Genomic DNA, 26,636 nt, shown 5'->3' on the forward strand with positions numbered 1-26,636 from the left:
AAAAACGGGAATCCCTCTGATGTTTATAGTTACTCTCGCCTATCATATTATATATTAAGTTACATACTTTATTTAAATTTCAAACAAATATCCATCTAGCATAGAAAGCCGAAATCGTTACTCGGGACTACGTGCGTCGTTTGAGATGAGGCACGTACCTTTTTAAATTCCCCTTACATTCGGCAGATGTTTTGATGTCATTTTTGCGACCAATTTCACAGTCAGGTATCAAACAGTTATTATTAATTCACTATTGTTATTTAATATTACAGGTAGTACTGTGCCTGTTTAGTAAGTAGTATTATTTTCGATAGGATTTTATTCTTTGTATGCAGGCTATTTTACACGTTGTTGTTGGACATACTTGATATTAAAACTAACTGCTAGTAGTATGCTTGAGCATGGCTTATTGACGTTTACATTGTGTTTTATCATTTCTAACATTTGGGCTTAATATAGTCTATAATTTATAAATAATTATTGTTAATCGTCACCAACCCTCATATCTATCATCAACATTAAATGTTATTGTATTTTTTAAAAAGGAAACGGTAACCAGGGCTGCTGATCTGGAAAATATATTCTTAGTTGACTTGTTGTTAAGTTGCACTTTAAAATGCATTTAAAAATAAGTCGAAATATGACTCAACACTTCTGGTCACTCCTAACTATGTTGTGGGATTAGTTCGCTAATTATCGACGATCTAGTGACAAAGTCAAATATCCAAAGTCAAATTATTAAATCAACAAAGGAAACCATAGGTCAGAACATGGAACTATCCATGGTCAGAAGTAGTTAAATCTTCCCCGAATATACGACGCAACGCAAGGAAGGACGTAAAAAGTTAACGCAATGCGTAATTTGACCAATCACGACGACGCGTGATGTATATTCTATCGCGTTGTCGTGATTGGCTAAAAGCTTGGTTTTCTAGGTCACGTCGCGATGTAAGGATCATTCGAAATTGGCACTTTTCATTGGTCATATCGCTTCTTGCGTTGCGTCATAGTCATGGTGGTTGCGTCTGCCAAAATTTGATTGGTTGATGCGCGTACTTTCTTCTTGTCCCCGTCGATGAATTGAGTTTTTTATGCCTATTTATAATAATAAGTTTGTGCGAACCAAACAACGGAGCACACTCACAGATTTATTTCAAAAGTGGATCGCCTCGCATGACATGCAAAAAGCATTACATATATCTGAACGACTTTTAGTACTAACTCAACGGCCGTGTTATATGACATCGTGAACGTACTGTACTTACGATCGACGCCGAACACAAACTCCAATATTAAAACAACTCCTAATAATTTCTCCTTTTTTTGGACACACACGATTCCTTCAGTAATGTATGGAAAATCAAATCAAGACCTATTCAAAACAAAACAACAGAATACAGATGTTGATAAATGCGATGAATTGAGTTTTTTAGGCCTATTTATAATAATAAATATTAATGATTTTACATAAAAGTTTAAAGTACGGAGACAAAATTGGGGGCGGTATTTCAATTAGGGCACGTGACGTCACGTAACTCTAAACAAAAACATTGAGTGCATGAGTGGTAGGTCTGTTGGGGCGAAGAAGAAAAATGGAAGGATAAATATCTGTATTAAAATGGCGTTTTAAGATACATTTATATATTGATTATACCAATCTATAAATAACATGATCCCATGGATCATCGAGATATACATGTAAGTGTCATTCATTTTGTAATTGTTTATATTTATTAACTTCGGCTCTTCTCCCAGCAGGATGAGTGGTACGGATGTGCCCACCACCACCAACACAACATGACATGATGAAGTATCGTCTGGGTGGTTGGTGGTGTTTGTTTGTTGACATTTGTTTTTACCTTGCGTTGTTTGTTACCTTTATCTTGGCGGTATCCTGCAGCTGGTTAGGCCAAGAACATACAAATACTAGCAGAGGAAGTAGGCCTAGTTCATTTTCGAGATTGAAATGTTTTGTATAACAAAAAATGGTTTTAATAATATAAAATACTGTGCCATGTGGAATAATTTATAAATAACTACTTAACTTTCTATTTTATCCCAGCTGGTTTTAGTGGCTGACTGGCAGACCTTTTTAACTTCAAAAATTAAATGGACCGAGAGTCATGTGACAAGTGGCTGTCATTACTATTAATATTAATAAATTAAGCCATTCTCTTTCAGCTTTAACTCATAACACTTGTCTGATATGTGGTAGTCCAATGTGTGGTCGTATTATTAAGTGAGATCATATTATGCCAGACACCTAATATATTAATAAAATCAGTTACAAAACTATGCACAATTTTAGCCTAAAAATGGGAAAACAGACAGAACACAATACAGTTTCCCCAATCATTCAAACGTCAAAACAAGGCATGCTGGTCTTTCGTTTTCATGAAGCACCAAGAAACTACAACAACCCTGTCAAGTCAGAGCATCATTAGTGACTATCTTCACAAGTTTTTACTGATAAAACATTTGATATTATAATTAATAATGTTCTTTTTATACCCCTTACAGTCGTGTAGGTACCTATGGTGGTCCTATCACCGTATGGTACAGTACAATATTTAAACTTATAATTTACAATCAATAGATAACAACATAAACCAGGGATGATCAATAGAAGGTCAAAGGTTGTCGGATTATATTAGAAATAATATTCCAAATGTAAACAATGATATAATTATATTGGATGTTTACAGTAGATCTAGTGTACTGTATAGAGATACCAGTACATAAGCCCAATAGTTACATCAATTACTGAGCTGTACAAACTCCCAAACCTGTAAGTGTAAGCCCAAAAATGTCTTCCCTACAGTGCCTGTGAAACCAGTATAAACACCTTGTATGTAATGTACAGTATGTCAATCAAATCAAATCACATACTACACTAAGCCAGCAGCACAAATGAAACATCATAAACTCACTATATTTCAAGCATACAGTAGTTTAAACAATTGGAAAAACTGATAAATTAATTTCTTTTTTAGTTAGTTAGTTGAGTTAAGGGCCAGTATTTGGAAGGTTTAAGGTTTTATAGCATTGATTGACTTGAGACATTCTATCAGAAATTAAAGATTCAACTTCTAATGGCCAATTTACACAGACGAGTATAAATTCTATATTTTTGTTTTTCACCTTACCGCTTACCATTCCTGCTTGGCTGTGTGAATTGGCCTTAACTCTAAATAGAAACAAAACTGTATCGTTGATATGATGATGATGATGATGATGATGATGATAGATTTCAAGCCAAGGTTTTTTTAGCATGATTGATATCAAGCTGTCAGTACAATGATAATTGGTGATTTACAGTAATCTCCTAAAACCCTTCCTGAAAAATTGACCCCTACAAACGCATGACACATACTGTATTTTAAAATTTACTACAATTGACACCCTGAATACAACAATAACACTTTTGTTATTTACAATTGAATGACAAATCATTTATTTTTAAATGCTAAATTTTACCAAGATAAACTGTAGATTTCAATACCCTACATACAAAACAAATCAATTGATGATAAAATTGATCGTTATTTTATTCCAAAGTTAAAAACATTATTTATTCAATTTATAACATCACAATTGAGTAATCAAAGTATTGTATTTAATTCGGTGTTATTTACTGTAAATAAACAACACTATTATTTAGTTTCAAACTCATTGGCCCCAAAAAAAAAAGATTTTGAATTTGTGAAAAGAGATTCTACAACATTAAGAAGAAGACATTAATTATACTATCAAAAAAGATTTACGAGATTGTTTAATAATCGAAGGGATGATTTGACAATAAGATATTTAATTAGCCTACATCTATTCACAACTACGGTACTTTCAATCAATTTCCAACCCTGTGTTGTTAATAATTATTTTATGTAATTGTAAGTGATCGTACAACACAATGTTTATTTAGGACGTTACTATCTGAAAAGATAGCAATTCTTATTAATAAATCAGAAGGATGACTTGACAATGATAAGAGAATTCAAATGAATACTTAAAATGTTTTGGTGTAGTTAGCCTTATAAAGAAGTTGTGATATTTATTATTACAGTAGATGTTTATATATATATTTACTGTAAATTTCCTAGATCGCATATATTATGCAATTCTTATTTAGTTTGTATACAGCGATGATTCGTGTTATCCATACAAAATATATGAACCAGTTATGACAAGATTGTCACAGGTTTTAACTGCCAGAAATGATTCAATGGAAACCTAGTGAGGCATCCATTCTTTATTGTTGTTCCTTTTTGCTAGATTAAATCTTACAATTCCATAATATTTTGGGAACAATGGGGATTTGTGTAGGAATTTTAGCAGTTGTCAAAGTTGTAAAATGCATGAGTGTTATTATTTTTTAGAATATTATTATTATATATATTCAGATGTTACATTAATATTGTATAAACTATGAATATGATACTGTTAGTTTGTTTAGTTTTTTAGTACAATACTGATTACATACATCACAATGAGCAATGGACTCATGTGACGTCAGTAGAAAAAATTCCAACCTACACTGACGCAGTTATTATACAACTGAATGATTTTCAATCAAATCAGAGGCGGGTTTAGACTGGGCACATCATGTTCCAATGCCAGATCCGCCCCTGCAAATAGTATACTTTATTAATTTTGATGAGATTTTTAACACTACAATACAATATCTAGGACGACTAAAGTCAGTATGGGTGTCTGACTTAATATTATTAATTATAATGATGCTAAAAAGTGTACCCTTGTTTGTTTAGGACCATAAAGATAAGAATGGGTTTTCTGAGTGATAAAGTTCCTTTTATTTTGAATCTCACTTTAACAATAAACATACAGTCTTTGATTAAAACAGAATGCTGCCCTCTATAATAACTATCTTTTTCTTTTAGCATCAATAATGATGATTTCTGATTTCTGTGGTACGGTATACTGTAATTGAGGGATGGCAAATCAGTGGGATTGTTTTGGGAATACTAGGCCATGCCTCTTGCAATTTTGAATGTGACCCCAAAAAAGAGTGGGGTAACGGCAAAACCAAAGATGTACGGTAATGAGAAAAATAATCTTAAGAATGAACAAACTTGTAATGTAATCCAACTTTTCTACCCATGCATCTTGATGCAAAATGCGCTACCATTAGATCAATGGTAATACTAACGTTTTCCTAGATAGTTTTGTTTCCTTATTATTAAATTAAGCTGTGATAGTACCAATGGTCTGTATGGCCAGTGGTTGAAATGATCACTTCCTGTTAAACCAGCATCCTTACTTTCAATAGGACGATAGATCCTATCTGTGGCTTTTATCATTTCCCATTGCATTTCCTTCCGGTACAACATCTGCTTAGTACCTAACTTTATGATTTTACCAGTTACAGCAAATTGTTTCATCATTCTACAGCATTTAGTTGTGTATTGTTAATTAAATTTGAATTTTTTTGTGGGTCATTTGCATGTGTGCGTTCATGCAAGCAATCTGAATTTCTAATTGAATACTTCCTCCTCATTGTGTGCTGCTGCTACATAATTGGATTATTACTGGAGTACTTTATAAACAGTTCTTTGTGTGTGATGATGTTGCAAATGGACAGCCTGTATTCTTATCTGTGATTTATTGAAGTTAATACATCTTCTGGCATTCTAGGATTCATTCGATTTTGATTTGCATTCATCCCTCCTTGAACTTGCTATAGCGTGTGTGATCTATCTTCACTCCGCATTGTAAACTGTACCCATAATGCTATACTGACACGCTGTTAATAATATCATTCAAATAATATTTTGCTGGTACCTGATGTGTTGTTTATTACTCTGATGCGAGGCTGCTTTTAATATTTAATGATCTGTACTCCAACAGCCATACACTGTTCACTTCAAGGCCTTGTTTTGTCAAACTTATCTCAACTCGCACATCTCCAATTTCTGTGGGCTGCGCTACTGCTATTGTTTTGAGCCGGAGAGCCTGGATATATCTCAAGAAAAGGGCAATATCAAGGTCGCTTATATTATCTTCGTTTGGCGGCAATAAGAAAATTCACATCTGTTTTTATCATCACTGTGCTTGCCGGTGTATTATGATGATAATAATACAGTATTCATAATGGATATAAATCTTTATGTTGGTTTTTCTGTGGTGTAGTTAGAATTATTTGATTGAAAATGTTTGTTAAAAGACGAATGCGTACTCACTCGTTCAACACGCGAGATAAAAATAAATTAAAAGCTGATGTGCGGAGGCACTCTACTAGAACTGCGAAGGTTGGTATTACTATTGATTAGTTGATTAGTGTTTTTTGGTACTGTAATATTTATATTTTTTTTTACATTATTTTATACACGCAAATGGTTTGATCAAGTTGTTATTAATTTTTCTAGATTGGGATTCATAAATTAATTTTAACGATATGTACAAAGTTTGTTGGTATTGGCAATTGTTGATGTGTTGATTATTCTACTATTGTGATTCATTTTCACACTGTAAAATTGTAATCAATACGTTTAGTGTTGACAAACAAAATGATGCACATTGACATTTTTACTTTTTCAAATGATAGATTGCTAGCCCAAAAATTAAGATTAGACTTAGTTCTCCAGTTAGTAGTCTGTTATGCTGTGTGATACATATTAAACACTATTATATAATATTTCACAACCGCATGTGATATTGTAATAAATCAATTTTTTCTGTTAAATGACTACAGATGATGAAACACCCAAGTTTACAATTTCGGGAGGTTTGCGTTGTTGTTAATGGCTCTGACCCGCTTTAATGGATTCAGCACGTTTTAACAAATTTGACGTAAAATACCTTGCGTAATCATTATTATTTCAATGTTAAGGTACATTGTTCATTGTTGTACAGTAATTATGTATGAAATTCAGAACCTTTTAAAAAATAGAATTCAGACAGTAAAAATCAGTTTGAAAAATATTTTTATCTTATATTACTACCATTTCTGAACCAGGGACCCCAGAGCTTAAAGGCCACCAGAGCATGACCAGCCCAATACAACACTACCCAGCGTTGGAGGGCAAATTTGGAGTGCTAAACCAGGGGCCTTTTCCCCCTGTGTTACTCTACTGGTAACAGGTTGGAACGTCTGTGATCTTTACTTCTCATACATGCAATATTTACTATCTCCATATTAAAGTCACATCAGTTCGCTACTGCTGTGGTGTCATGTGTACTACAGTACTGCATGTGAAACCTTGGTATAACAAACAAACAATGCGATATTATAATAAATCAATTGTTAACAGATTGTACTAATTGACATCAAAGATGTACTAATTAATTAACTAATTGTTTACTGGAAAGAGCCTTATTAGGAATCTTTTAGTGTACAGTAATGACCAAACAAATGATACTGTAATAGTATTAATTATAATAATGATAGTGATAGTAATATAACTCAGTTGACAGATTTTACTAATTGGGGTCAGGGGTCAAACATGTGATTGATTGACTAATTTTTACATTAATGACTGAACCTCTCTTTTAAAATGAAATGCTAATCATTGTTTCAGTTCTGTTGCTGTCATTTCCTTTTAAATCTCGTGGTCAATGTTTTATGAATTGTTTAATAGATTATAAAATGAAACCTTTGTCGTCATATGCATTATTATGTGCTATTACGAAGTAATGATGCCACAAAAACATTTCTAAGAATAAGGTAATGTTATAAAAATGTCTTGAAAGATGTATCATCCCCCAAAAACATGAGATTAATAAAATCAGACTTTGAATTGGCCATTTCACAGTTTAATAATAATAATAATAATATTTTTCACTTCCGTAGAAAAAAAAATGATTTCACTTAAATAAAAAGACAAAATAAATGGTTTTAAATTTTGACCAAAAACCATTGTCTGACCGATTTTACTAATTTCAGGTAAATTTTTGTTATCCCAATTTTTGGTTAAAGTGAATTTCTGATGTTACATTATTTAAATGTCATTTCAACAAAAACATTATTTTTTCAGGCCAATCTAATGAATCCGAAAGAAGTAAATGAGCAACTTTATTATTACCGGTATTATTATTTATAATAAATCTTTTTTTTAAATTTTTTGTTACAGTAATATCAAAATTTAGTTTCAATTCACACATGACCTTAGATGTGAAGGTTTCACAATACAATCTTTATGAAACTGAAAATAGTTATAGCATTATCAGTGTGCATTAAAATCATAGATAATAGTAATCTTAATTAAAGCTTTAAGTTATGTTCACACTGAGACCGGATTCATGTTCACACTGAGACCGGATTCAGGTTCACACTGAGACTGGATTTATGTTCACATTGAGACCGGATTCATGTTCACACTGAGACCGGATTCACGTTCACACTGAGACCGGATTCATGTTCACACTGAGACCGGGATCACGTTCACACTGAGACCGGATTCACTTTCACATTGAGACCGGATTCACGTTCACACTGAGACCGGATTCACGTTCACACTGAGACCGGATTCACGTTCACACTGAGACCAGATTCTGGTCTGGTGGCCTGATAAAAAATCATGGAAAATTAAGTAAAGTTTAAGAACAGAACCAAAAAAATATCGTGAACTCTAGTCTGGAGTTTTTCCAGCTACCGACTGCATACAAAATGTGTAACTAGGGTTCTCACATATGGTAACATTATATATTATATATTATGCGTACATAATATGATAATATTTAAATAATAATTCAACATTCAATAGATAAACATTCCTTTTTCATACTAAAAATACATTTGAACACGCCAATAAGATATCGGCTTAAAGTAAAAAAAAAACATTATTTTAATGATTTTGTTCTAAAGGCAGTTATTGTACACTAATTTGTACAATACAAGCAGGCTTACATTTATAATTAAGACATTTTTTAATAATAAATATTGGGTGTATAGTAATATAGGAGTTTAATTACAGTGGAACCCCAATTAAAGCTATACATTTAGGACTCAAGTCTCCTATAAGGTGTCCCCTGAATAGGAAGGAGTATCACAATGGAGAGGGATTCTAATGTATACTGTTTTATTTTCCTGGGCTAACATTTGAGACTTTTAAATCAAGTATTAATTCACTTGATTAACTTTAGCATACCCATCTTTTCCTCTCTTTAGGTAGAGTCCTCTGAAGTTTATGTTATCAAACACGAATGTTTAGAATTACTTCGGTTCATGTTTCTTCTAATGATGGTAATCCTAATTAGCCAGACATTTACTGATTGCGTCATTGCTTTATTAACAAATTTTACAGACTTGAAAGCAATAAATCATTTCATAGAAAAGGCATCTATTCTGAAACAAGACTTCTCACAAACTCAAATCTTCAAGATATTTGTTATGGTTCTGGAATAAATACATTTAATAAAAAACTTTTTGTCCATTCTGAATGAATGTTATATTTTGTTTTCACTTACGGATTTTATCTATGCCATATCTAAATATTTTAAATATTATTTATTATTATATTTTAGGATAGTGCCACTCGGTTTTGGGGAGAAGAACGTGAAGAGGGCGCTATTTACAATGTCTATTTGAAGAAGATTCGTTACAATAGGACCAGCCCCATAGCACTGCAGGTTAATATGAATTATATTATTTGGACCTATCTACTGTATTTGACATGAGAACGTGTCAAGGAACAACAAAACAATCCTCAGGCCAAGTTCGACTCAAGATCCTGTATCTTTCTGGGATCCTGCCTTCTCCCTCTCTCCCTCCCCGAAATTTATTGTCATTTGTATGTTATTCAATCTAAAAAGGAAGTAAATAAATGTTATTTTCAAATTGAAAAAAAAAAATATTGGAAATTGAAAGTTCTGAAATGTTGGAGTCGTTTTTTGCATCTTATGTTAACTATTATGTCTTAGTCCTATGTTTCTGTTGTGAAAAAGAATATCCGAAATGCCATTTTAAAAATTGGAAAATATTAAAATACATTTATATTGGTACAACACTATGTCAAAACAAAGTTTAAAAGAATGTATAGACAGATGGCGTGGAGCATGAAATCAAATTATACCTATTAAACATAATGGTCTGAGTAATGTTGGCAATAAACGTGATTAGAAGTATTAGTCATCATCATCGTTAAAGTACATTATTGCCAACATTAAAATTGATGTTGCTAACATTCGGAACGAGTAGAACGAGTATATATATTTTTTAAAAGACATTCTTGGCATTGGGCCATTTTTCATCTTGTTCCGGTTACAAAAACGAAGGTGGTAATCTTATTTGTACTTACCTGGATTTAACAACAAATGCTTTTATTTGGGTAAGAAAAGATCCAGTCTATTTTGTGCCTAGCTTACCTGGATAAAGCAACAATAGCCTTAATCTCACTTTGAAGAGTAGATAATTCATTAAACACCCCTATCCATAAATGGTACAGTCCAAAAACCACCATCATCGTTTCTAAATTTGTATTTTGTTGAGAGTTGGTAGCCATACTTTACTCATTGGCTATCCCAAAAAAATACATTTGGGCTAGCCCATGATGTTTCTGGCAAATGTGTTTAATATCATAATCCATTTTTAGAGTTTACTTTAATTAATTATTATGATATTGATTATGGTATTAATTTTGATTGATTGATTGAGTCTGGCTTTTGGAGCATTGAATATACCTATGAACTTGTTTTCCCTCCTCAACAAAATAAGCAAGTTGATGATTTTCAATTACTGATATGCATAGAGCTCCAAAATTCAACTTCTTGTTGTGTTTCATTCACAGGCCGCAGGAGATGGGTCTGGTCCCTCTCACTTGGAATGGGAGATCTACCGAGTACGCAGCACAAAGGCTGCCACTCTTGAAAAACTCGTAGAGAATCTGACGGTTGCTGTCAGCGAAATGGACTCTAATTTTATTAGCGTATTCTTTGCCACCTATCAGACATTTACCACTGCTAACCAAGTTCTTGATTTACTTATAAAAAAGTGAGTTTATTGACCTAATTAATATTCATATGTTTATTACTTTATTCATAAAAACATAACACTGCTAACCAAGTTTTTCTGTATTTACTTATAAATATTTTGATTGTTATTTTTTCATATTTAGTTATCATAGTATCGAACAAGAAGAAAAAGACAACAAGCGTGTTATACAAGCAGTCCAAAAGTAAGCAGCTTTAACATCATATATATTTTTATCCAATCTGCAGACAGTACTGTTTTAATCATTTTAGATTTCATTTTTCGTAATAATTATGAACCACAATATATAGTCCGAGTCATTTCTCGTGGTACTCTGGTTAAGAACATAAGAGTACACAAACATGAGTGTGCTATACTGTATACTATTTATTTATTTACCCTTTAAAAATACTACAAGACCAGCCATGAATAAACACAGTTAAAACACCTAAAAATACATTCCTTAAAAACGATACAATCTAAAAGCCATGGGTATATATAATATCTACATTATGGTCTATCTACATCATCTTCACATTAAAGTATCTATTAACTTAATAGTCTAAAAAGAAATATTAGTTTAACCTTTGCTAAAAATCAAAGGTCAAAAATATACATATTATATACTGTATGTAATCATGTACCTATACTTTGTACACAACTGCAATGTTGCACTGTAATTAACATACTGTAGAACACATTTCTCAAGTGATTTGTTCCCACAAGCAATATCATGTTTTCTAATATGTTCTCAGGTTAGACAAGAAAGGCAAATACCTGGAGAAGCTTACCCTCGATGGCTTGGCGCCATCGTTGCGTAAAATGTAAATGAGCTGTATTTTAATACCATATTTGATCATTTTCAGCAAAGATTACATTCTGATATTTGCGATTAGTTTAGTTTCATTTACTTCATATGCCATTCTAAATTACAGTAATTAAAGACATTTTCAAAATGCAACATTATATATGTTTAGTAGCATCAATGCATTCATTCCATATTTGGACATCATATGATGACATTTTGAATAATACCAAAGTGACCAGCCAAAATTACGTAAATATAAGAGATTCCATGCAGCTTTATAGTGTTACATAGCATCCACCATAAGTCACTTTTATAACCTCAACATGTTCTTAACTTTTTCTACCCACCCTAATGTCATGTCATATTTTATAGATGTTTGATTTCCCAACGACATATCACATTGTGCACACTATTCTCAGTGCCGCATCTTGACATCTATGACAATACTTGTCCAATATCATAAGAAAATCCATAATACAGCATCTCAGGTGTATCACATGTGATGCCTGTATCATGGAATGTTAGGTTAAGGAGTACGTTGATTACAGTATGTGTTTTTCACATGTGATTGACAGTATCATATAATTTTCTTATTTTGATACAGTACTAAAAAGTGGCTACACATTTCATAATTTGTTTTCAATCATTTAGTTCCATCAACAAGTTTACCATTACTGAAGAGAATTATCAGTTGCATACATTTCATCAATTTTCTCCATCCTTCAGTTCCAAAAAAAAAATGCTACACATATTTAACACTAAAATGAACATATTTCCACTGCATACAATTAGTGAGTTCATGTACCATGTGTCCTGATTTATCTATTTATAGTTCATGTGTTTATTACTTTCTACTTATTTTCCTAAACATAATTTCATTTTCATTATTGTTAAACTAAGCATGCAATAAGCAACATCCAAGATAGATAAATTAATATGAGGCCTCGTTACTTTTTATTATCAAATCAATAAATCGGGAGGTCAGTAGTTAATCTTTAGTATTTATATCATTTCCTTGTTCACCTTTGACCTTGATTAGATAGATGTCATTTTGAATTCGTAATTGGAAATATCATACATTTATTCACCTTGTAAATTCATGCTAAAATGAGGGCATACTGTATCAATTGAATCTCAATTGCGTGTATGTACAATCAAGAACTAGTGCTGTTTGAGCATAACAATAACAGTTGAATGTGAAAATATTCGCTATCAAATTTATCTAACATTAGAGTATCTGCAAATCAATAACAAGCGGAAAAGTTTGAGTTCAAATTTCAGTTTTTATGATTTTTCACATGGTTTCTCTCTTCCAACTAAAATTGATATTACATAACTCAATTAATGTGGGTATACTGTAGCACACCTTTGTTTATAAGCCCACCCCTGGTTTAAGCTCACCCTGGTGTATAAGCCGACCCTAGGCATAACCCCACCCTAGGCATAACCCCACCCCTGGAATAATCTCACCTTATATATATAATCTACCCATAAATTTGGAGTCATTTAATGTTAAATGACCCACTACTTCCCAAACTTAACCCAACGTATGTGTCCAAACACACAGTAGTCTATAAACACTTTATGGTAGGTATGGGAATGTAGTGTGTTTATCCACAGAAGCTAAGTCAAATCAAGTTCAAGTCACGTTATCTTTATTGGTCCTTTCGGAAATTTATTGTTCATATAAAAATGTAGATATAATAGCATATCTTTATGTTCTAATGCAAACTGCTTTTTCATTTTTCAGGAACATTCGATCAGTGTTAATGGTATGGATGGATGAGAACATGGATGATTTTCGTGAGCCCCCTAATCACCCCTGTTTGCAGAGATTAATGGCATTCAGCCAAGAGGTCAACGATAAAGAGCTTTATCAACGAGCGCATCTCAAACTAGAAGGTTTCAGAGTTGACGAGAGTAATAGTGACGGTAAGAAATGTTTCCCCAATATCAGAAAGATGGTAATCATGACATCTCCACATCTCTGTGAATTATTCTTAAGGCTGATGAACATGGTGGTAATCTATCTCACAGGACAAATAAAAGACAAGATCCTCTACACAAGTAAAGTCTTGAAAAAATATATGTGGTAGTGGAATTGAATCCTGACATCCGGTAGGATTTGAACCCAGAAAACATGGATCAGGGTTTGTGGCGCAGTGTGTTTGATGTTGGACTACTGATCATGAGATCGGGAGTTCAAATCTAACACTTGTCGTCGCATTGTTTCTATCCTTGGGCAAAACACTTTACTTATGTTTGCTCTATCCAGGTGTACAAATGGGTACCCGGTAAGGTCAAAACACAACTGCTCTAAGGCTGCCTTATAGGAGTATGTTTCCATACGTGTTTGATCCAAAACTATATATAAATAACCGGGGTAATAATGTAAAGTGTGTGTAGTTGGTCACTTTCTTGTCGATGCTTTTATTGTAGAACGTAATTTATTTATTTTTCTCTGTTCTGGGTTGACCAACTAGCATAGGTGTTTAGCACCTGTTTGGTCTTTCCGTGCCTCCTTTTATAATTGTTTTGTCTTCTTTGTTATGTACAGTATATGGCAGAAATTGAATTTAAATAAATAAATAAATAAATAAAGGGCTTAGAAGCTATAAGCATGAAGCTCAATAGGAATGACATTATTATTATTATTATTGTTATCAGTAAACAAGTAACAAAACCACCAGGCTACATCTCCACATCTCTGTGAATTATTACTCTTAAAGGCTGATGGACATGAACTCCAGCTGAACTAGCTGATAGAATTACCACTTTTCTTTCCATAATTGGATCAAAATGTAGACAATTTGCTGACTAAAGCTCTGTCTACACTATCAAACATCAAACATTATGTGACATGATGATGTCATATCACTACCATATTTGGGCATGTCACTACCATATTTGAGCACATCGCACATTTTTGTCAAACTAGTCTGGTAGTGTACACAGAGCTTTAGAATGTTGCTGATCATAGAATTGTAAAACAAATTTTCTTTGATACAGTATTCTGAAAGTGAAATGATTTCATACCAACATACTGTAGTAGGAATGCTACTTTTTAAAATATTTTGCTAACTCCATATTTCTAAAGTTTATATTTATTGAATTTAAATTAATAATTCATCTAAAAACAGTTTTCTTATCTTTGTTTAAGAATAGTGTTCAGCCCTTTTTTCGATCAACTATCTTGATTTATTTCATAACATGAGTTTTATTGAGATTGATTTAAATTGAGATTGTTATCATAGTGCATTAGATTGGTTTAACAAATCAATTTGTTTAACCCATTAATTTTTATTTAAATTCATTTTTAGATGAGTTGGTTGGAAGTGGAAAGTTCAACTTTTCATTTTGTGATGAGGTTGATATCTTGATACATGATCGTAACAAAAGTTACAACAGTTTTCTTGAGATAGACAGCCGCGTATTTGCTGAACAACTCACTTTCATGGATGCAGTAAGTATTTAAAAAAAATTAAGTTATTAGTTTTTAAAAAGAGTTTACATAAGGTATGTTACATAAAAAAGTGGTTATTCGTATTAGAAACCACAAAATACTAATAAAATATTCATAATCAGTATTAAAAACATATTGCTTATTTGTATATAAGTACTATAAAACATGTTGCTTATTTGTATTTAAGTACTATATAACATGTTGCTTATTCATAATCAGTACTAAAAACATGTTGCTTATTTGTATATAAGTACTATAAAACATGTTGCTTATTTGTATTTAAGTACTATATAACATGTTGCTTATTCATAAAGTACTATTAAAAACATGATGCTTATTCATAAAGTACTATTAAAACATGTTGCTTATTCATAAAGTACTATTAAAACATGTTGCTTATTCAAAAAGTACTATTAAAACATGTTGCTTATTCATAAAGTACTATTAAAACATGTTGCTTATTCATAAAGTACTATTAAAACATGTTGCTTATTCATAAAGTACTATTAAAAACATGATGCTTATTCATAAAGTACTATTAAAACATGTTTCTTATTCGTAATAAATATTATAAAACATTGTTTGTTTGTAATACAGTAAGTGCTACAAAACATGTTGCTTATTTGTATTTAAGTACTATAAAACATGTTACATAAATAAAGTAGAAGAGCATTCATATAGCGCAAACCTCCACCTAGGCATATTATAATATAATGATGTGTTCCCATACAGCTAAGAAACCATCCTTTAAAATTGGGCAATAACTTTTTGAGTAATCCTGCTAACTAACAAATATTAAAAGAAACAAACATGCATGAAAACATAACTAACTGAGGCCATAAGTACTTTGTAAACAAGGTTCATATTTATAATAGAACATATACAAAATAGATGTGCTTAAAATATTCATAATAGATACTTGCATGCTTACAGTATATGTAAGATACAGATACTGTACTACATGATTTTTTTTTTTTTTATATTTTGTATTTTGTTTTCAATAACAAATCTAGTTTATATTTGGCATATTGGACAGGAAGTATCATTCAAAATTATATCATAAGATCCTCTTTATTTTTCCTTTGACCTCGTTCTTCTCCAGGAACCATTCAAAATAATATTCATGCAATATTGCTACATTGTTTTGACTTCATCGATATAGTAACTTTCCCTTTTTAATAAATTTGTAATACAACAACAACAACAACAAAGAGCCAATTCAACACTCGTGATGGATTTTTACAAACTCTATACAACTAAAAAACAGCTAACCTTATGATTCCATGTGATGCACAATCTTGTTTACAGATATTTGATTTCACAACATAAATGAGCTTAAAGAATTATAATATGTTGATATGTTATCTCAAGCACATCAATACCAATTGAAACTAAATTTATGAAATTGAAAACAGACAACAAACTAATATCACACGACACATAATTTTGTTCGATAGATGTTTGATTTTTGTTATATTTTTTACAAATTATATTTCATACGCATCCAACAGCAAGCACAAACTCACCAATTACAGGATGGATAAATTATTTTATAATTCATCGTGCTTATAAACTCATTTGAGGTTTATTATTATTGTTTATTTATAAAGCGCCTTTCCAGAAGATCAAAGCGCTGTACGGAGAAAATTATCAGAAATCACATACAAACAAATAAATAAAAATGCTAGTTAGGGAACAACTAAAGTGGATTAAAGATTTGTGAGTTACAACCCTGGCACTACAGTAGTTCAGGATTGAACCCTGGACCTTGAGATTGGAAGGCAAGCATGTTAACCACCAAACTACAGCCAGATTTTACAACAATGTGTGCATTGAACACTGCAAATCAAAAGTATTGAATTTTGCTTATTAACAATTTTGCAGGAGCTCTTTCGTCGGGTGATACCTCAGCACTGCTTAGGATCTGTATGGGCGAGGCGCAGTAAGAAGTCTGGTAGCCAAGCCCCAACAGCTAAGGCAACAGTGGACCAGTTTAACGCTGTTCTATACAAAGTGATGACGACCATCTTAGACAAGAAGATGATAAAGGATGCCGCCTCTGCCAAGATTATTGCCAAGTGGATTGATATTGCTCAAGTAAGTAACAAGGCTACTCTTTAATTATCTATATATACTTTTGTTTTACTTACCTTAAGTGATTCTTACCTTAAGTAATGTTTATTCTGTAAGTGAAATACAGAGGCAAAGAGTATTACTCGTATAGGCTGCCTCCTCTCATAGTGTTTATGTGTGTGTCATATGTTCGTTTAAAAGTGTTAAGTTTTGGGCTTGAAACAATGTGATAAGGTAATGAATTCCATTTGTTTATGATGTATATCAAAGAAAGAAGCTCTACTATAGGTAGTTTGACTGCTTCTTGCTGTGAATATTCTTTTTCAAACTGTTTGTAAGTAAACTTAAACTTCAATCAATAATTACCTTTTTTGTTTTTAGCTGTGTCGCACATTGAAGAATTTCTCATCTTTGAAAGCAATAATAAGTGCATTGCAATCTCACCCAATTCATCGGTTAAAGAACACTTGGGCAGATATCAGCAAGTATGATTCTTTTTGTTATATTTCAATAAAGAGATTAATTAAAACTAAAGACGTGTGAGGCAAACTCCAATATAGTATCAATGAATCCAATTTGTAAAACATTCTCACAAGGTTGGTTCCCACTTTTATTACATTTTTGTATGATTTTATGTTGTTTAGATCGCATATGCAACTGTTTGAAGATCTATCTGATATATTCTGTGATGAAAACAACCACGAGGCACATAGAGAGTTGTTGAACAAGGTAAATATACGGTTGAAAGATTGAAAAACGTATTAAGTCCAACTCGTACAACGTCGGTGCTGTCTGAGTGGAATCCTGACGAGACGAGTCGTCTTGAAATATCGTTGGCCATAGTTTTTAGGTCGTCCGGGAGAACATTAAACATGTTTAATTTTCTCCCAAAAAGACGACCCGTCAGGCCTTGTTGTACGACGCTGTCTGAGTTGGTCTTTATACAACTGACATTTAAAAAATTAAATAGAAAAATTGAGCATAGCTGAATTATAATAAACTGAAGTGGAAATACAAATATATTACAATTATGTATTGAATAAAACCTTGTTTTATAAGCCTATAATAGGTATGGTTTTATAGATCTAAAATTAATTCTAAGCTAAGTTTTTTTCTACTTTTTTAGGAAGGTACAGCCAAGTTTGCCAGTACACAGGCAGTCAGCCCTAGTTCAAGCGGCTCAACAAGGTCCATGAAAAGTTTAATACGAAGATTCTCAGATAAGAAACCGACAGAAGAGCCTGTAAGCACCTTACTTGCATTCTAAAAATGTGTTGATATACTTACCTTATATTCCTGAGGTTGTTGGTTCAAATCCTGCTAGAGACAGTTTTAAATTTCATAAAATGATAATTTTTTATTAGTTAGATGGAACCACTAAAGGTCAATGCACATGCATATTTGAACACCAAAACATCACCAACTTTACATTGCACAAAATGTTTTTAAAAAATACAAAAAGCTGCCATGTAATCAAATCATTAAATAGAACCGTTGAATACAACATTTACCATACAATACAACTAATACTGAATGACACATGATATGAAATTAACCAATCAAATGACAAGGATGCATTGAGGTCATGCAATAGTTTGTGTTATTTTGTTATAACTAACTTTATTTCAATTTTCTATAGATTGGTCCAGTGTATGGTACTATTCCATATCTCGGATACTTCCTTACGGATCTTACAATGATTGACACAGCATTCCCAGATTACGTAGAAGGTGGACTTATTAACTTTGAGAAAAAAAGAAAGGTAAAATAAAACAGTTTCGCTATATTTTTAAATTGCAACCCAAATTCCCACAATGCAAGTAATTTGACCAATGACAAGAGAAGGTGACAGTCGAACTGTCGTTTGTCATTGGTAAACTCGCTTGCGTTGCGCTCACGTCCTTCCGTTGCATCCTAGTGGGAACCAGGTCAAGTTCAGGAACACTTAAGTATTTCACCATATTTCACATGCATTTCAGTGTGTTCCAACTGGCATGTTAGAACATACAATATGAAATGTTTAAGCCATTGGTAGTGTGTGGAACATGGCTTATGAATAGTAATACAGATGAGTGTAGAATATTCATATTTTATTAACATTTATTTGTTAGGAATTTGAGGTACTGGCCCAAATCAAACTTCTGCAGACTGCAGCTAAGAACTACAACTTGCAGAAAGACAAGGGCTTTGATGATTGGTTCAAAAGACAACGTGGAAGGAACTACGACGAATGGTAAGACCTTTTATATCTTTCTAATGTACGGAATTTAATGTAACTTTAAATAAAATATTTAAATTGTTTAATGAGAAAAACAAAACACTAAGTGGTTGCTACTGAAATTGAGTTCTGAAAATGAGTACCCGATTCTCAGAACTGTATGTATAATTTCTCTAGTATCATAGGAAAATTCTGTAAAACAGTGGCGCCTGTATTAACTATGGTTAAGGTTAGACTTGGAATATGATGCAGGCAGCAATGCCGTTACCATTTAAAAATTTTTCAATAAATGTTTATTAATATACAATTTTTTTTTGACAGTTGTATGCTTTCAAATGAAATAGAACCACCACTTAGGAACTCTAGTGAGGATGTGATTTCATCACCAAGTGTTAGAAAAGATATGAGGCTAGCCAAGAGGGCTTCCAGAACTTTCATGTAAGATCAGTTTCTAATGTTGTACGAATTTCAAAGAAAAAAAACCCAAAGTATCAGGCTCATAAGATTACAATGACCTGAAGGATGTCAAAAAAGACTTTCGTAAAAGAAATGTTGATATTTTGACCCCAAACTGTCAAGACAGGCAATATATTATAAACACTTATTTTATAATATTACCCCGGTGTATTAGCTCACACAGCCACTAGAATTGGCAACACTGACATGACGTGACCCTTAGGGGAAAAGCATGTAGTTGAGAAATATAATAGGCCAAAGCGTCATGAACAATGAGTTTTCGAATGAATCTAAATAAATCAAACATATTATTATTATGTATACTAAATTAATCAATTTTACAGTTACTGTTAATAATTTCCCTGATAATCATAATAAATACATTCTTGTGTTTAGGCGTTTCTTTAGCAATATCGACGGCCTTAACAGCAACGGTAATAGTAGTGGAAGCAGTGTTACAAGTAATAGTAGTTTTAGCTCTCAAGGAACAGGTACGTCAGACGACACAATGAGCATTGCCAGCTCCGAGATAACCACTCTTCCAGGCTATATTCCAGGATCACAAACAGAAGGCAAGCTACAAAAGAGTGATAGTACTAAGTCTGATAGGAAAGACAAGGTGTTGCCAAAACATCGTAAGGTAAGATTTATCTATTTATTTCTGAGACAATCTTGATTGTAAGAACGCAATAAAGTTATAACTTGTAAGCTTATTTAAATACTTGTTCTTATCAATCAGTGCATTTAGTACCTCCTATATGCTTATATTGACACCTTTTAAAATGACAAATCCTCCGATACAGTTGAAATCTGATATGACTATTTGTAACTTGTAGAAGTAGATAACTGCTGTTATATATCATCTCTTAGTATTAAGTTACACCCATGGGTTCATTAGAGGTCAGTAACCTTTGTAGTAACGTAACAGGGTTTATTCATTTTGTTGAAGCATGATCTCTAAGTTCATACGCCCAGCATATTAGGGAGTTATATATAAATATCATTTTAATTAGTGACTAATTTTTGCCTCTTTCTCCCACCCCACATGATGAATGTTAATCTCCTCCCCCTCCTCCTCGTGCCTCTTGCAAGAGACCTTTCTGATTTTTTTATTCCTTAATAGTTTTTTTTTCTCGTTTTAGCTTTCTCACTCTAAATCTTGCTCAGCCTTGCCGATATTAGATCCGTCAGTGGAGAACACAAGCGTCTTCCAGTCGTTAGACCCTAGGTGGCAGTCTTCATCTACGTGTTGTATCATTCGAATCAAATATTTGAAAGATGATTGTATTGAAGGAAATGTTTATAAAAGTTTATTAGTAAGTAAATTCAAAGATATTTTTAGTATACAATCAATTTCATGGATAATTAAATGGAGGAAGGATATAATTTAATTATTTGATTTAATTAAATAAAGATGTTTTTCTTTAAATTTCTATCACTAAAAATAACCATTCCATTTTTGTGGCTGCTGCCTAATAGTACTGTATTAATATTGTCATCAAATATCCGGTAATATTACTAATTTATAGCAGAGATTGAGGGCAGTATGTACTCTGATTCCTGGTGGCCCGTAGCAATGTGTGCAGAGTGCTATATAACTGTCTGTATGTGTGTATTATTTTAGGTATCGCAAGATGAACGAACCCAGGTAGTGATTCGTAATGCTCTTATCAAGCATAATTTATCAGTAGAAGAGGATGAGGTGTCATCGTATTCATTAGTACAATGTCTTCCATCTGGGGGTAAATAAACTTCATTTTTATAATTTTTATTATTATTAAACATGAGTTTACAAACATGGCGGTATGAGAATGACGACTATGCTTAATGATGCACAGTCTATCATGATTTATTCAAGCCCCACGCAATAAGCATGTCATGTCGTCTTTATACTGTCTAGTTTCGTTAACTCTCCTCCAGCAAATTGTGATTCCAATATTTTGAATAATCCGTCGCCTTTGATTGGTCAATTATCTTACATCCTTGTGTTGCGTCCTAGTGAGAATCAAGCTTTAAAAACTAGCAGTTTTTTGATAGATTAAAATTCATGTTTTTTATTCCAGAGCTTGTCATACCTGATAACGGTAATGTTTTCTATGCAATGAGCAGGTCTGTCGAGTCACCAACATTTATTTTGAAACGGAAGTTTGAAGATGGAAGCGAGAAGTTAACCCAAAGTGCAATGTCGTCGTCAGGAACTGTGTTACGGATAAAGAAAACAAATAAAAAATCTCGCAGTAGAAGGAACAGTATTGATTCATCGTCATGGTTATGAGGACATAGAGTGGTGCATTCCACAACGTTTATATTGTTGAATGTATGTTGCTTATAGACAATGTTAGTACAGCTTTACCAGGGTACTATTGGAAAAATAATGCCCTTGAAGAAGCTGGGATTTTTCAAAGTACAATTGCATTTGTATCAGAATGTAGATTTGAAAGTGTAAAAATAAGTGTCCTGTTAATTAGCAATATGTTGGGCAGAATTTCCATGTGTGTCAGTTCAGTTCAACGTTAACATTTGTAATTTCTTTTGTTGGCTGACTGAAACGAAGTCTGCAGTGGAAAAAGTCTTGATCCATATCAAGCATAACAGATTTGTACAGGAAAACAATGTGGAATCTGGTCATCCATCGTTTCACATTAGTAACAGACTACAATGTGAAAACAGTCTTGTATAGATCAAAATGTGAAGTATGATCATCCTTCATGGAATAAACATAGTTGTAGTGGCACTTTAGATTGGTGCAATCCCAGAGACTTGTGTTCAAATCCAAGTCTTGCCCAGAGGATTCATCACTGAGGATTCATCACTAAAATAGAGATTACTTCTGGGCCTGTCATACGCAGCTTACCTCACTATTAGATGTGTGCTGGATATTTTTTAAACGGGATAAATATGATACAGCCGGCCATCTTAAATCTGTACAGTATGAATAGCATATGGATGTTTGGAAACTGTGCACTACCTAAACAGTCCTTTTGTCTTTCCAGTATGTATGTTTATGTATAAATTAACAGCAGCAGTAGTAGTTGTTGGATAGTAGTAGTAGGTAGTAGTTTATAAAGTTGTAAAGGCTCCAAATTCTTTCCTACTATGCATTTTAATAACCAGCTTTCCATAAATTCAGAGATTGTCACCTAGCAAACATATTCTGGCTTTAGGAGAATTGATGTATGTCAATGAAACACCAAGCCAAAATGATAACTGTATCGGCAATAAATGTGGCATAAGCAGGGAGTTACATCTCCCTTGCATAAGTAACAACTTAACATTACAGGGGAACAATAGCAGCATTGTTGCAATGACACAAATACCAAGATTAACCAATGACGACCGCATCTATAGTATAACCAAAGTTAGAAGTGGCAACAGCGTTAATTAACAATGCTAGTGACTTCAGCAATACTAAATATCAACAAAAGTAGCAACATCAACAGAAAGCAACAATGTTAACAGTAGAAACACTTATTATGGCAGCAAAGAAATAAACAGTAAAACTGTAGCAACATTAAAGCAACTATGTTAGCAACTGTAGTAACATGAAAGCAACTATGACAACAACTGTAGCAACATTAAAGCAACTATGTTAACAACTGTAGCAACACTAAAGCAACTATGACAACAACTGTAGCAACATTAAAGCAACTATGTTAACAACTGTAGCAACACTAAAGCAACTATGACAACAACTGTAGCAACATTAAAGCAACTATGTTAACAACTGTAGCAACATTAAAACAACTATGATAACAACTGTAGCAACACTAAAGCAACTGTGACAACAACTGTAGCAACATTAAAGCAACTATGACAACAACTGTAGCAACATTACAGCAACTGTGACAACAACTGTAGCAACATTAAAGCAACTATGATAACAACTGTAGCAACATTAAAGCAACTATGACAACAACTGTAGCAACATTACAGCAACTGTGACAACAACTGTAGCAACATTAAAGCAACTATGACAACAACTGTAGCAACATTAAAGCAACTATGATAACAACTGTAGCAACACTAAAGCAACTATGACAACAACTGTAGCAACACTAAAGCAACTATGACAACAACTGTAGCAACACTAAAGCAACTATGACAACAACTGTAGCAACACTAAAGCAACTGTGACAACAACTGTAGCAACATTAAAACAACTATGATAACAACTGTAGCAACACTAAAGCAACTGTGACAACAACTGTAGCAACACTAAAGCAACTGTGACAACAACTGTAGCAACATTAAAACAACTATGACAACAACTGTAGCAACACTAAAGCAACTGTGACAACAACTGTAGCAAGATTAAAACAATTATATTAACTGTAACATTAAAGGAACTATCTTAATGACCAAACACCGACAATCAATTATTTTAAACAATGTTTTATTGTCTTTCATATTATTTTTTATTGTTAATAAATGTGTATATTTGTAAATATTATAATAATGAACAAATTTTATATTAAGATTAAGAATGTATAATTAATATTTATGGTTGATATGTTTTAATCATATGGGAAATAGTTATATTAAGTTTTATAAATGAGAGAAATAATGGCATTTGCAAAATAAACGATAAAGGGGGTTGGTTAGGTACTGCTGTGTGAGGCTGTGGGGCTTAGACTTGCCTATTATAAAACCACTGTTTTAATGATGCTAAAAATACTTCCTATTTTTGAAATATTTCCTATAATCCACCTTTAATAACCACATTATGTCAGAGGTGGAAAGGGTGAGGGTGTGTGTGGTCCTCTAAAAAATCTCCCTTTATTTTTACAAAAAAAGGAAATGTTTGCACCCTTCTTGATCTGTCTCTGAGTTTTGTTTTATTAATTTGTTTCTTTTCAGAGTACATTCCTGTTTTATATCACTATCATTATAATTAAATGATGAAGTCAAATTTATACAATGTTTTAAACTTCTGTAACATTTTATATGTATATATAGAATAGCAGTCTGGTTGTTGAAAATATCACAAATGATGTGGAACATGTTACAATAGGCTCCATTGATATGTGCTTTTACAGTACAGTGAATTTTAACAATGTCTTTGCGAATCCTTTGGCTGAACAGGATGCATCGTTTTTGTACTTGCAATCATCTTCATTTATTTAATGGTGCTGGTATTTTGACTAAAGGCTTGAACACAGTTTTATGCAATGTTTATAAACAAGTAATCAACGAAAATATGCGATGAATGAACTCAAGAATTCTTTCATCATTTCTTCCATTACTAGCTTGGGAACACTTGTTCTGTTTCACATACTGGGGAGAATGGAGGCTGCTTTGTTAAATAACGCAAAAATGATATAAAGAATTAAGAGGCACGGTCATCCATTCCGAAAGAGAACAAGTGCGAATGTAGTAAAAAATGATTGAACAAGTTCTTTTAAGCGTGGCACTTACTCCACTTAATTGAGTAGGTCTATAGAAGATTAAGATTAAATTTACATCCCTCATTGGGGTCATCCTCAATGGTCATCTCAAATATTGTTTGTTTTTTTTTAAGATCTCTAATCAAAAAGTAATTATGATCAGATTCCAAATATTAAACATTGTTGTATTATTATCAAATTCTAAATAATTCTAATCACAATTATTAAACAAGTGATATTCCATCATTTATAAATATTTGTATACCCCAATCACACTTATTAAAGTGATTTTTCATCATTTATAACTATATAGCAAGTTGCATTTGGACAATGTATGGCTGTGGCTGTGATCACTTGCAAAAAGCAGTGCTTCCTATATTTAGTACAAATGAATTTATTTTTATTATAAAAAACAAGTATTATGTAATTAGATAGCTGTATGTATTTTGTGTTATCTAGGCTGTGTTTTTTTTTTACTATGCAAAAGGTCACATTTTATAAGTAAATATTTGGAAGATTTACAAAATATGTTATGTATATCACAATGTAAAATGGTAAAAGTGAAAAGAAGTTTTTTTTATCTGTTGCAGATTTTCTTTTCATCTTTACCGTTTCACTTTTATTTTCAGCATTTTGGCTGAACGGTTGAAGGTTCTCCTTTAATATAAGTATACAGTACATATGTATTACTGTAAACATTAATAAATGAATTATATTATAATTTGTCTACTAGTGTATTAGTTACATGTGTTTTCCTTGTGTTTAATAAAGAACAAAGGCAAGTTAATATATCTTATATTGAGCCGAGTGGCTGAATGTCTCGGGCAGGCACGGCGCAAACCATAGCCTCAACATTGAGGGAGTGGGTGATCGAGCTGTTAAGACCGTGAAACCGTAATTATGTGACCATAACATCAGCAAGCGTTCGAGCCTCACTCGGTTCTGGTGGTAGAACGAGTCTCAAATAAGGAACTGTAGGTCCAGTGTACACCTGGCTCATGTGTACTTTAAAGATCTTAGTACATCTTTCGAGATGAGTTACCCAGGTGTACTAGTAAACACACAGCCACTGATCATAACTGGGCCCTCTGGGAGATCAGTCTAGTGGTAGAAGTCTTCTTGGAGAAGGACTTAAAAACTGGAAGTGCACATCTAGCTTGTGCATCTCTCGGAAGAGTAGGGGTTACCCCAGTGTGTTGGCCCGTCTCAGCCCGTTGTTGTGGACATACGAATGAGTGCCGTTTGGTTTCAGCACTCTACAAAATGACGGGAGAGAGATAAAAGTTATTCCACTTTGAGACAGTTATATA

The 26,636-nt window shown here is 32.7% G+C and overlaps 1 protein-coding gene across 2 annotated transcripts; it reads left to right on the plus strand.

The window, feature by feature from the left end:
• Positions 1-1,579: 1,579 nt before the first annotated feature.
• On the plus strand, positions 1,580-23,474 carry LOC144838772 (ral guanine nucleotide dissociation stimulator-like 1). 2 transcript variants are annotated; one of them, XM_078694247.1, is made up of 17 exons: positions 1,580-1,698; positions 9,481-9,585; positions 10,743-10,945; positions 11,070-11,129; positions 13,483-13,664; positions 15,053-15,195; positions 17,080-17,292; positions 17,650-17,753; positions 17,913-17,997; positions 18,395-18,511; positions 18,908-19,030; positions 19,380-19,501; positions 19,808-19,924; positions 20,339-20,582; positions 21,085-21,258; positions 21,567-21,684; positions 22,006-23,474. In XM_078694247.1, the coding sequence occupies exons 1-17, from the start codon at positions 1,678-1,680 to the stop codon at positions 22,215-22,217; spliced, it is 2,343 nt and encodes a 780-aa protein (XP_078550373.1). In that variant the 5' UTR covers positions 1,580-1,677; the 3' UTR covers positions 22,218-23,474. The 2 variants fall into 2 exon arrangements, with proteins under 2 accessions (XP_078550373.1, XP_078550372.1); XM_078694246.1 differs by lacking the exon at positions 1,580-1,698 and adding an exon at positions 5,529-6,266.
• Positions 23,475-26,636: the final 3,162 nt, after the last annotated feature.

The sequence above is a fragment of the Antedon bifida genome, chromosome 3 (assembly GCF_963402885.1).
Source record: "Antedon bifida chromosome 3, ecAntBifi1.1, whole genome shotgun sequence".
Taxonomy (NCBI): domain Eukaryota; kingdom Metazoa; phylum Echinodermata; class Crinoidea; order Comatulida; family Antedonidae; genus Antedon; species Antedon bifida.